The sequence below is a fragment of the Mobula birostris genome, chromosome 6 (assembly GCF_030028105.1).
Source record: "Mobula birostris isolate sMobBir1 chromosome 6, sMobBir1.hap1, whole genome shotgun sequence".
In the NCBI taxonomy this organism is placed as follows: Eukaryota; Metazoa; Chordata; class Chondrichthyes; order Myliobatiformes; family Myliobatidae; genus Mobula; species Mobula birostris.
This window is the reverse complement of record NC_092375.1, coordinates 99,102,711-99,115,141: the sequence shown is the minus strand read 5'-3', so window position 1 is coordinate 99,115,141 and position 12,431 is coordinate 99,102,711. Positions and strand designations below refer to the sequence as shown.

Genomic DNA, 12,431 nt, shown 5'->3' with positions numbered 1-12,431 from the left:
ATCTGACATTTCTTTGTCCCTCAATACTACCTCACCAGCATCATTTTCCAGTAGTCTACTATCAACTCTCACCTCTCTTTTACTCTTTAAATAACTGAGTAGCCAGGGCATCAAAGGTTATGATGAGAAGGCGGGGCAGTGGGACTAAATAGGATAAAATGGATCAGCTCATGATAAAATGGCGGAGCAGACTCGATGGGCCGAATGGCCTACTTCTGCTCCTTTGTCTTATGGTCTTATGGTCTAATTGCAAATATGGAGGAAGAACTACAGAACTTAATTGATATAGTTGTTGAAGAAAGTGCAAAAATGGGTCTATCTATCAATTGCAAAAAGACAGAATGAATGGTGATATCCAAAAAGAAGGAGAATCCTATCTGCAGGCTGAAAATAAATGGGGAAGACATAAGACAAGTACAGAACTTTTACTACTTAGGAAGCTAGGTGACATCAGATGGCAGGTGTGACATGGACATCAAAAGAAGAATAGGGATGGCAAAAGACACCTTTATGAGAATGAAGAGTATACTGACCAACACTATACTAGGCATGACAACCCGCCTCAGAGTACTGAAATGTTACGTTTATCCAGTTATATTATATGGATCAGAATGTTGGACAATATCTAGTAACATGAGGAAATGAATTGAAGCAGCAGAGATGTGGTTTTTGAGGAGGATGCAAAAAATATCATGGACGAAACAAATATTTAATGAGGATGTCATGAACAGAGCAAGCACAAAAAGAGAAATAATGTATGAGATCATGAAAAGGCAACGTAATTTCATTGGACATGTGACTAGGAAAGAGGAGTTAGAATGCACGGTAATTATGGGAAAGATTGAAGGGAAGAAAGCAAGAGGAAGACAAAGACAAATGATGATGGAGACAGAGAACTGGAAATGAACACCAATGAATCATTCCACTTGACCCGAAACAGGATTGCGTGGGCGATAGCAGTCAAAACTCAATCTGGGCATGGCACCTGATGATGATCAGTCAGTCCGAAGTGGCAGGAGGCGAGTAGCTAGGCGACTGTCAGGATAAGTGAAAATGTGAATAGGCAGGTAGCACAGAGCACCCCTATGGTCGTTCCTCTCACAAATAAGTATACCCCTTTGGATACTGTTGAATGTCACGGAGACTGAGCATGGGTCTGTGGTGCAGAATGGAAAGAGGGAGAAGGGGGGGAAAGTGGTGATAGGGGTCTCAGCAGTCAGAGGAACAGACACCTGAAAAGAGAGTTTAGAAAGCTGAGAAGAAGGACCTCCTGGGTAGTAATTTCTGGATTGCTGCCTATGCCACATGACAGTGAGGGTAGAAACAGGATGATTTGGCAGATTAATGGGTGGCTGAGAAGCTGGGGCAGGGGGCAGAGCTTCAAGTTCTTGGATCACTGGGATCTCTTCAGAGGGAGGTGGAACTAATATTTTCATGGCAGGTGATAAGAAGTGGAATTCTATTTTCCATTGCAACATTTCCTTCCTTCAAATAATAGCAGAGCCAAACTTTGAAATGGAAATTGTGAGATTTATATTCTCATTTATCTTTGTGAGGTGGGTGCTCTCATTTACTGCCCAGCCTTCAATGGCCAGGAATACTGGTTGGCCAGTCTGGCAGACAGTTAAGTGCCACTTATATTACTATGGGGGTGGATGCACATAGAGGGGAGATCACCATAGTGGTGTGTTTATATTTCTATGGGAATGGATGCATGCTGAGGCTTTATAAGACACTAGTCTGGCCGCACTTGGAGTGTTGTTAACAGTTTTGGGCCCATATATCAGAGAGAGTGCAGAGGAGGTAAACGAGGATGATTCCAGGAATGAAAGGATTTAACATATGAGGAGCGTTTGGCAGCATTGGGTCTGTACTCACTGGAATTTAGAAGAAGGCAGGGATGATTTCATTGAAACCTACCAAATGTTGAAAGGACTAGATTGGATGGATGTTTCTTATGATAGCTGTATCCAGAACTAGATGGCACAGCCTCAGAACTGAGGGATAAGCTTTTACAACAGGGTTAAGGAGGAATTTTTTTAGCCAGAGAGTAGTGAATCTGTGGAATGCTCCACCACAGATTGTGGTGGAGACCAAGCCCATGAGTATATTTAAGATGAAAGTTGATAGTTTTCTGACTGGTCAGGGCATCAAAGGATATGACAAGAAGGCAAGTGTATGGGGTTGAATGGGATCTGGGATGAACCATTGAGCAGACTCAATGGGCTGAATTGCCTAATGCTACTCCTCTCTTATGGTCTTATAGAGTTAGGAAAGGTATAGTTAAGAGATAACATTTTTCTTCTACGAGCCCAGCAAAAATACAAATTCAGTCATTGAGTCAAAATCCTGGAATAGGCTACACAACCCCACTTCGGGACTAACATGGACAGTTGGGTTGGTGTTAGATTGTAGACCACCAATTCTTATACACTCCACATTACTGAACACATACTTCTAGGAATTTTTAAAATGTTTACATTTGTAGACCTATGACAAATGTGCATATAATCTTCTCTTATTCAGTAATTCTAGATTACTTATGAATGTGAACTAAATCTGAGCCAATCTTCACAGGCTACTGATAATTGCAATAAAAATTCACACCTGTAGAATGATCACCTCAACAAGAGAATCGAAAAGAACACAAAACCCAAGAAACTACCAGTTCCTTGAAAGCTTTTATGCTCCCACTTTGACCTGAAGTGATTTGTTTTGATTACAGATGATGGAATGAGGAAGCCATAGAACATATTCCACAATCCCTGTCCCCCTAAAATGAAGCTGCAGCTAAATCAATGAAGAATATCCCAGAGTACACCAGGGAACACATTGCTCATCAAAGATCGCACCATCTGGACCATGCCATCTTCTCGCAGCTACCATCAGAGAGAAGTTACAGAAGCCTGAAGTCCCACACCACCAGGCATTTCCCTTCAACCATCTGGTTCTTGAACTCATCGGCACAACCGACCTAATCTTTAGTTTAGTGTGCAATAGGTTTAAGAGAAAACTGACGCAGAATTAGGAATCGAGCTCCTTCATCGACCAATATCATTTCACTGTTTTCCAATTGGTAGATCACAACAAAGGGATAGAACTGATTGGCCTCTTCAGCCTGATCACCATTTTACCTTAAATTGTTACCTCAACTTTTTACCTTAAATTCACAACTCTGCCTTACTCCATCTTCCTTCAGAATATCATGAGATGGCACAATGAAAATTGAGATGCCTTAGGAATTTGGTACACTAGTCCAATACTGTTTGCAATGTGGAACATGTTTGAACCTAATCCAATACAGCTGGTAGTGGAACATGTTTGACCCTAGACCAACCTAGTCCAATACTGTTTGTAGTGTGGAACAAGTTTGAACTTAGACTAACCTAGTCCAATAGTGTTTGTAATGTGGAACATACTTGAACCTAATCCAATAGTAGTCCAACCTAGTCCAATACTGTTTGTAATTTGGAACATGTTTGACCCTAGACCATAGTCCAATACTGTTTGTAGTGTGGAACAAGTTTGAACTTAGACCAACCTAGTCCAATACTGTTTGTAATGTGGAACATGTTTGAACCTAGTCAAATACTGTTTGTAATGTGGAACACATTTGAACCTAGTCCAATACTAATCCAACCTAGACTAATACTGTTTGTAATGTGAAACACATTTGAACCTAGTCCAATACTATTCCAACCTAGACTAATACTGTTTGTAATGTGGAACACGTTTGAACCTAGTCCAATACTATCCCAACCTAGTCCAATACTGTTTGTAATGTGGAACACGTTTGAACGTAGCCCAATACTATTCCAACCTAGTTCGATACTGTTTGTAATGTAGAACACGTTTGAACCTAGTCCAATACTATTCCAACCTAGTTCGATACTGTTTGTAATGTGGAACAAGTTTGAACTTAGACCAACCTAGTCCAATATTGTTTGTAACATGGAACATGTTTGAACCTAGCCCAATACTGTTTGTAACGTGGAACAAACTTTGAACCTAGTCCAATACTGTTTGTAATGTGGAATATGTTTGAACCTAGTCCAATACTATTCCAATCTAGACTAATACTGTTTGTGATGTGGAACATGTTTGCACAGCGTTTCTCTTTGATCAAATCTCACAGATCAGTAGTTCACATTTCAGTGACAGTAATGTTGTGATTTGTGAAATAAAGCTGAAGAACAAACAATGAAAATGAAGCTCCCCACAGTAAATACTGAAATAACACAGGTCAGGCTGCAATGAAGCAAGGACTTACTCTTATTCATTGAAGAGCTTTTGAGGCACTGAATAAAATGGATTGTATTGTCATTTAGTAATATTGACAACATGAATCTTGCTTCCACTTTTCTTTTGAAACTGCTTTTGACCATGTTTATTTTTCAATTTTTTTTTTTGAGTATGTGCCTGTCATCATCACAACCAGTCATCAATAAAGGTGATGAATTGCATCAATTCATGAAATTACCTCAGGTACTCCGATTTTCCTGCAAGCTTCGAGGAAGTTTTCCACATTTCTCCTGCATTTTGCCATGCTGAGTTTAGGCTGTAAGACAAGTTCATGACTATTTTAAAGAATCCATTTTAGAAGTAATGTTTAAATCACACTCTGCATTGTGGATACCTTGGGCTCATGCTGCTCAATGATGAGCCTTGGTGGCAGAGGTGCCCAAGATATCGGCAAATCAATACCATGCGGGCCAAGAGAGTCATCTCTCACCTGGACACAATTGATTGAAATAGTACCAAGGCAAGAAATCCAGGGTTAAATTCTCCAGCAGCACACACACACACACACACACACACACACACACACACATACACAGACATATTGTGCAAATGGCACATGTAAAGTGAAGATCCTGTCAAAAATAAATGAAATTAAAAGTTTCTAAATATAAAAGAATACTATAAAGACCAGTAAACAGTTAACAAAAATTAAGTCAAATAAATATTTTCCTTTAAATTCTGCATGTATACTCTTAGTGTTGGGGGGCAGGATAGATATATTCAAAAGTAGAATTCTAATGGCAGGATTATGCAACTGATAAGGGAAGCCGAAGCCAACGAAAAAGTGAAAGATAGCGTACGTAATAGAGCAAAAATAGTGGGAAGGTTGAGGATTGGGAAGCTTTTAAAAACCAACAGGTAAAGGTGGGATACAAAGATAAGCTAGCCAATAATGTCAAAGAGGATATCAAAAGTTTTTTCAGATATTTAAAAGAGTAAAAGAGAGGTGACAGAAAGTATTGGACTACTGGAGAGGTAATAATGGGCAACCAGGAAATGGCAGACAAACTGAAAGTATTTTCTATCAGTCTTCACTGTGGAAAACACCAGCAGTATGCCGTAAGTTCAAGAGTACTGGGGGCAGAGGTGAGTGCAGTTATCAGTCATAGTCATACTTTATTGATCCCAGGGGAAATTGGTTTTCGTTACAGTTGCACCATAAATAATTAAACAGTAATAAAACCATAAATAGTTAAGTAGTAATATGTAAATTATGCCAGAAAATAAGTCCAGGACCAGCCTATTGGCTCAGGTTGTCTGACCCTCCAAGGGAGGAGTTGTAAAGTTTGATGGCCACAGGCAGGAATGACCTCCTATGACGCTCTGTGTTGCATCTCGGTGGAATGAGTCTCTGGCTGAATGTACTCCTGTGCCCAACCAGTACATTATGTAGTGGATGGGAGCCATTGTCCAAGATGGGATGCAACTTGGACAGCATCCTCTTTTCAGACACCACCGTCAGAGAGTTCAGTTCCATCTCCACAACATCACTGGCCTTATGAATGAGTTTGTTGATTCTGCTGGTGTCTGCCACCCTCAGCCTGCTGCCCCAGCACACAACAGCAAACATGATCACATTGGCCACCACAGACTTGTAGAACATCCTCAGCATCGTCGGACCGATGTTAAAGGACCTCAGTCTCCTCAGGAAATAGAGATGGCTCTGACCCTTCTTGTAGACAGCCTCAGTGTTCTTTGATCAGTCCAGTTTATTGTCAATTCGTATCCCCAGGTATTTGTAATCCTCCACCATGTCCACACTGACCCCCTGGATGGAAACAGGGGTCACCGGTACCTTAGCTCTCCTCAGGTCCACCACCAGCTCCTTAGTCTTTTTCACATTAAGCTGCAGATAATTCTGCTCACACCATGTGACAAAGTTTCCTACCGTAGCCCTGTACTCAGCCTCATCTCCCTTGCTGATGCATCCAACTATGGCAGAGTCATCAGAAGACTTCTGAAGATGACAAGACTCTGTGCAGTAGTTGAAGTCCGAGGTGTAAATGGTGAAGAGAAAGGGAGACAAGACAGTCCCCTGTGGAGCCTCAGTGCTGCTGATCACTCTGTCGGACACACAGTGTTGCAAGCACACGTACTGTGATCTGCCAGTCAGGTAATCAAGAATCCATGACACCAGGAAAGCATCCACCTGCATCGCTGTCAGCTTCTCCCCCAGCAGAGCAGGGCGGATGGTGTTAAACATATTGGAGAAGTCAAAAAACATTACCCTCACAGTGCTCACTGGCTTGTCCAGGTGGGCGTAGACACGGTTCAGCAGGTAGACGATGGCATCCTCAACTCCTAGTTGGGGCTGGTAGGCAAACTGGAGGAGATCTGAGTGTGGCCTGACCATAGGCCGGAGCAGCTCCAGAACAAGTCTCTCCAGGGTCTTCATGATGTGGGAGGTCAATGCCACCGGTCTGTAGTCATTGAGGCCGCTGGGGCGCGGCATCTTCGGCACAGGGACGAGGCAGGACGTCTTCCACAGCACAGGAACCCTCCGGAGCCTCAGGCTCAGGTTGAAGACATGGCGAAGTACTCCACATAGCTGAGGGGCACAGGCTTTGAGCACCCTGGTACTGACACCATCCGGTACTGCAGTCTTGCTGGGGAGAAAGTGATTGGGAAACTGAAAGGTCTGAAGGTATACAAATCACTTAGATCAGATGAACTACAACCCACAGTTCTGAAAGGGGTGGCTGAAGAGATTGTGGAAGCAGTAGTAATGATCTTTCATGAATCTACAGATTCTGGAATGGTTGTGGAGGACTGGAAATTGCAAATATCATTCCACTCTTCAAGAAGGGAGAGAGACAGAAGAAAGGAAATTACAGGCAGTTAGTCTGATTTCAGTGGTAGGAATGACATTGGAGTTAAGGATGAGATGTCAGGATAATTGGAGGCACATGATAAAATGCCAAAGCCAGCATAGATTCCTTAAGGGAAAATCTTGATTGACAAAAATTGTTGGAATTGTTTGAAGAAATAACAAGCAGGGTAAACAAAGGAGAATCTGTGGATGTTGTGTACTTGGATTTTCAGAAGGCTTTTGACAAGGTGCTGCATATGGGACTGCCTAGCAAGATAATAACCATGGTATTTCAGAAAAGCTGCCAGCATGGACAGAGCACTGGCTGACTAGCAGGAGACAAAGAGTGGGATAAAGGGAGCCTTTTCTGATTGGCTGCTGGTGCCTGTAATGGGACTGCTTTGTTTTAAGTTATATGTTAATGACAGAATTGATGACTTTGTAGCCCAGTTTGCAGACAATACAAAAATAAATGGAGGGGCAGGTCGTGTTGAGGAAGCAAGGAAGTTGCAGAAGGACTTAGACAGATTAGGAGAATGGGCAAAGAAGTGACACATGGAATACAGAGTCGGTAAGTGTATGGTCATGCACTTTGGTAGAAAGAATAAAAGTGTAGACTATTTTCTAAATGGGGAGAAAATTCAAAAGTTCGAGGTGCAAAGCAAGAGAAATGTGATGTTAACATTCATTTTGAGAGGATGAGAATATAAAAGCAAAGATGTAATGCTGAGTCTTTATAAAGCACTGGTGAGGCCTTACTTGGATTACTGTGAGTAGTTTTGGGTCCCTCATCTAAGAAAGGATGTGCTGACATTGGAGACGGGACAAAGAAAATTCACAGAAATAATTCCGGGAATTAGAAGTTTGTCATATGAAGAGCATTTGATGGCTCTGGGCCTGCATTCACTAGAATTCAGAAGACTGAAGGGGCATATCATTGAAACCTATCGTATGCTGAAAGGCCTAGGCAGAGTTGATGTGGAGAGGATGTTTCCTATAGTAGGGGAGTCTAGGACCATAGGGCATAGCCTGAGAATAAACAACGTCCATTTAGAATTGAGATTACAATAAATTTCTTTACCCAGAGGGTGATTCATTACCACAGGCGGCTGTGGAGGCCAGGTCAATGGGTGTATTTAAGGTGGAAGTTGATAGATTCTTGATAAGCCTATTAGATTATGGGGAGGAGACAGGAAAAAATAGGGTTGAGAGGGAAATGGATCAGTCATGATCAAATAGTGGAGCATTCTCAAGGGGTCGAATGGCCTAATTCCACTCGTCTGTCTTATGGACTTACAGACTAATTCTTGAACACACATATAAGTTGTTGGTGAATGCAGCAGGCCAGGCAACATCTATAGGAAGAGGTACAGTCGATGTTTCGGGCCGAGACCCTTCGTCAGGACTAACTGAAAGAAGAGCCATTAAGAGATTTGAAAGTGGGAGGGGGAGGGATGGAGCCAAGAGCTGGACAGTTGATTAGCAAAAGGGATATAGAGGATCATGGGACAGGAGGCCTATGGAGAAAGAAAGGAGGAGGGGTGAATCCCAGAGGATGGGCAATAACGGATGAGGTACGAGGGGGAGGTGGGGCATTAACAGAAGTTAGAGAAGTCGATGTTCATGCCATCAGGTTGGAGGCTACCCAGACGGAATATATGGTGTTGTTCCTCCAACCTGAGTGTGGCTTCATCTTTACAGTAGAGGAGGCCGTGGATAGACATATCAGAATGGGAATGGGAATGGGACGTGGAATTAAAATGTGTGGCCACTGGGAAATCCTACTTTCTCTGGTGGACAGAGCTAGGTGTCTCCACCTGTGAGTCGGCTGGGGTGATATACTGCGTCCGGTGCTCCTGATGCGGCCTTCTATATATTGGCAAGACCTGATGCTGAACACCTACGCTCTGTGCGCCAGAGAAAGCAGGATCTCCCAGTGGCCACACATTTTAATTCCACGTCCTATTCCCATTCTGATATGTCTATCCACGGCCTCCTCTACTGTAAAGATGAAGCCACACTCAGGTTGGAGGAACAATACCTTATATTCCATCTGGGTAGCCTTCAACCTGATGGCATGAACATTAACTTCTCTAACTTCCATTAATGCCCCACCTCCCGCTCGTTCCTCATCCGTTATTGCCCATCCTCTGGGCTTCCCCCCTCCCCCTCTCTTTCTCCCTAGGCCTCCTGTCCTATGATCCTCTATATCCCTTTTGCCAATCACCTGTCCAGCTCTTGGCTCCATCCCTCCCCCTCCTGTCTTCTCCTATCATTTTTGATCTCCCCCTCCCCCTCTCAAATCTCTTACTAGCTCTTCTTTCAGTTAGTCCTGACGAAGGGTCTCGGCCCGAAACGTCGACTGTACCTCTTCCTATAGATGCTGCCTGGCCTGCTGTGTTCACCAGTAACTTTTATGTGTGTTGCTTGAAATGCCAGCATCTGCAGATTTCCACTTTTGCGAGACTAATTCTTGAAATGACCTCAGGTACTCCGGTGTACGTACACGTATACACACACACACACACACACACACACACACACACACACAAAGAAATGTATTAATCAAAGTACATGTCTGTCACTATATACAACCCTGAGATCCATTTTCTTGTGGACATACTCAGTAAATCTGAGATACAGAACAGATTAATGAAAGACTGCATCCAACAGGGCAGACAAACAATGTGCAAAGGGCAACAAACTGTTCAAATTCAAAGGAAGAAAAATGATGTAACAGTAAAATAAATATTATGATAGTGGAGCCACTAGCAATGATCTTTCAAAAATCATTGGACTTTGGCATGGTGCCAAATGACTGGAAAATTGCAGATGTTACTCCACTCTTTAAGAAAGGAGGAAGGCAGCAGAAAGGAAATTATAGACCAGTTAGCCTGACCTTAGTGGTTAGGAAGATGCTGGAGTCAATTGATAAGGATGAGGTGATGGAGTACTTGCTGACACAGGACAAGATAGGACAAAGTCAGCATGATTTCCTTCAAGGAAAATCCTGCCTGATGAACCTCTTGGAATTCTTTGAGATTTCCAAGAGTAGGATCGATAAAGGGGATGCAGTGGATGTTGTATATTTGGACTTTCAGAAGACCTTTCACAAGGTGCCACACATGAGGCTGCTTACCAAGGTAAGAGCCCATGGTATTACAGAAAAGTTACTGGCATGGTTAGAGCATTGGCTGATTGGCAGGAGGCAGTGAGTGGAAATAAAAGGATCCTTTTCTGGTTGGCTGTCAGTGACTAGTATTGTTCTACAGGGGTTGGTGTTGGACCGCTTCTTTTTATGCTGTATGTCAATGATTTAGATGCTGGAATAGATGGCTTTGTTGCCAGGTTTGCAGATGATACAAAGATTGGTGGAGGGGCATGTAGTGTTGAGGAAACTGGTAGGCTACAGCAGGCCTTTGACAGATTAGAAGAATGGGCAAGAGAGTAGAAAATGAAATATAATGTTCAAAAATGCATGATCATGCACTTTGCTAGTAGAAATAAACGTGTAGACTATTTTCTAAATGGGGAGAAAATCCAAAAATCAGAGATGCACAGGAACTTGGGAGTCTTTGCACAGAACACCCTAAAGGTTAACTTGTAGGTTGAGTCAGTGGTGAGGAAGGCAAATGCAATGTTTGCATTCATTGCAAGAGGTCTAGAATACAAGAGCAGGGAGCTAAGCACACAGCCTTGTGCTGAGGCTTTATAGGGTATCGGCGAGGCCTCACTTTGAATATAGTGAATAGTTTTGGGTCCCTCATCTTAGAAAAGATGTGCTGGCATTGGAGAGGGTCCAGAGGAGGTTCACAACGATGATTCTGGGAATGAAAGGGTTATCATCCGAAGAACGCTTGATGGCTTTGGGTCTATACTTGCTGGAATTCAGAAGGATGAGGGGGGATCTCATTGAAACCTTTCAAAAGTTGAAAGATGTAGAAAGGATGTTTTTCTTGGTGGGCGAGTCTAGGACAAGAGGGCACAGCTTCAGGATAGAGGGGCGTCCACCTAAAACAGAGATGTGGCACAATCTCTTTGGCCAGAAGATACTGAACATGGCATTTGTTACCACAGGCAGCCGTGGAGGCCAGGTTTTTGGGTGTGTTTAAGGCAGAGATTGATCGGTTCTTGATTGGACATGGCATCAAAGGTTACGGGAGGAGGCCTCAGAGTGGGGCTGAGGAGGGAAAAAAAGGATCAGCCATTATTTAATGGTGGAACAGACTCCATGAACCAAATGGTTTAATTCTGCTCCTATGTCTTATGGTCTAAATAAATAAGCAATAAACATCAAGATCCTGAGATGAAGCATCCTTGAAAGTGAGTCCATAATTGGTAGGAACAGTTCAGTGATGGGGCCAGTGAAGTTATCTCCACTGGTTTAAGAGCTGGATGGTTGAGGGGTAATTACTGTTCCTGAACCTGGTAGTGAGAGTCCTGAGCCTTCTGTAGCTTCTTCCTGATGCCAGCAGCAAGAAGAGAGCATGGCTTGGGTGTGACAGTGCTCCATGCAGATGTTCTCAATAGTGGGGAGGGCTTTACATGTGATGGACCTAGCTGTATCCACTACTTTTTGTAAGATATTCTGCTCAAGGGCATTGGTGTTTTCATACCAGACTGTGATGCAACCAGTCACTATACTCTCAACCACACATTTATAGAAGCTTGTCAAAGTTTCAGATGTCATGTTGAATCTCGCAAACTTCTAAGGAATTAGAGGTGCTACCATGCGTTCTTCATAATCACACTTATGTGCTAGACTAAGGACAGAACCTCTGAAGTGGTAACACTGAAAACACATGACAAACCAAGACTGAAAAAGTGACAAAAACCACATAATTATAACATATAGCTAACACAGTGCAAAACAATACCATAATTTGTTAAGAACAGATCATGGGCACGGTAAATCTCAAAGTCTCTTGAAGTTTCTCCAGATGTTCCTCCGTGCTTCTTCACATTTGTCTCTATCAAATCAGGATTGTGCATGGCATCCTACTTCACAGATACGATATCATTCGGAACGGCTGTGTGCGCTATGTCGCGCCATCTTCTCCTCCCTCAGAACATTAGGCAACAATCAGGAGATGATCTTACCAATCTGAACTGACTAGGATTGTCATGGTCCCGTTTGGCAATCCCCCACCTTGCCATTTGTCTCATGATTTAGGCCTCGATCACCTCATTTAGATTCCAATCATTCCCAAGTACCACTAACTACATGCACCTGCTTCCCATCAAACGGCAGGATAAAAACCCTGCGACCACAGCAAGAAGCCGCCAGTTCGTTGGTTGACTCTTATGAGAGTAAACCTTG

General features: G+C 42.9%; 1 protein-coding gene across 11 annotated transcripts in view; it reads right to left on the bottom strand.

Moving 5' to 3' along the window:
- Positions 1-12,431, bottom strand: part of lrch1 (leucine-rich repeats and calponin homology (CH) domain containing 1) — a 397,317-nt gene that overhangs the window by 36,709 nt on the left and 348,177 nt on the right. For 10 of the 11 annotated variants that reach the window (XR_011886381.1, XR_011886379.1, XR_011886383.1 and 7 more), the window contains one exon: positions 4,481-4,558. The exons of the other annotated variant lie outside the window; for it this stretch is intronic. Coding sequence is in view for 4 of the 10 variants with exons in the window: in XM_072260922.1 (XP_072117023.1) it covers positions 4,481-4,558 (78 nt within the window). In the remaining 6 variants the exon portion in view is untranslated. The remainder of the gene's footprint in view (positions 1-4,480; positions 4,559-12,431) is intronic. 11 annotated transcript variants of the gene reach the window in all.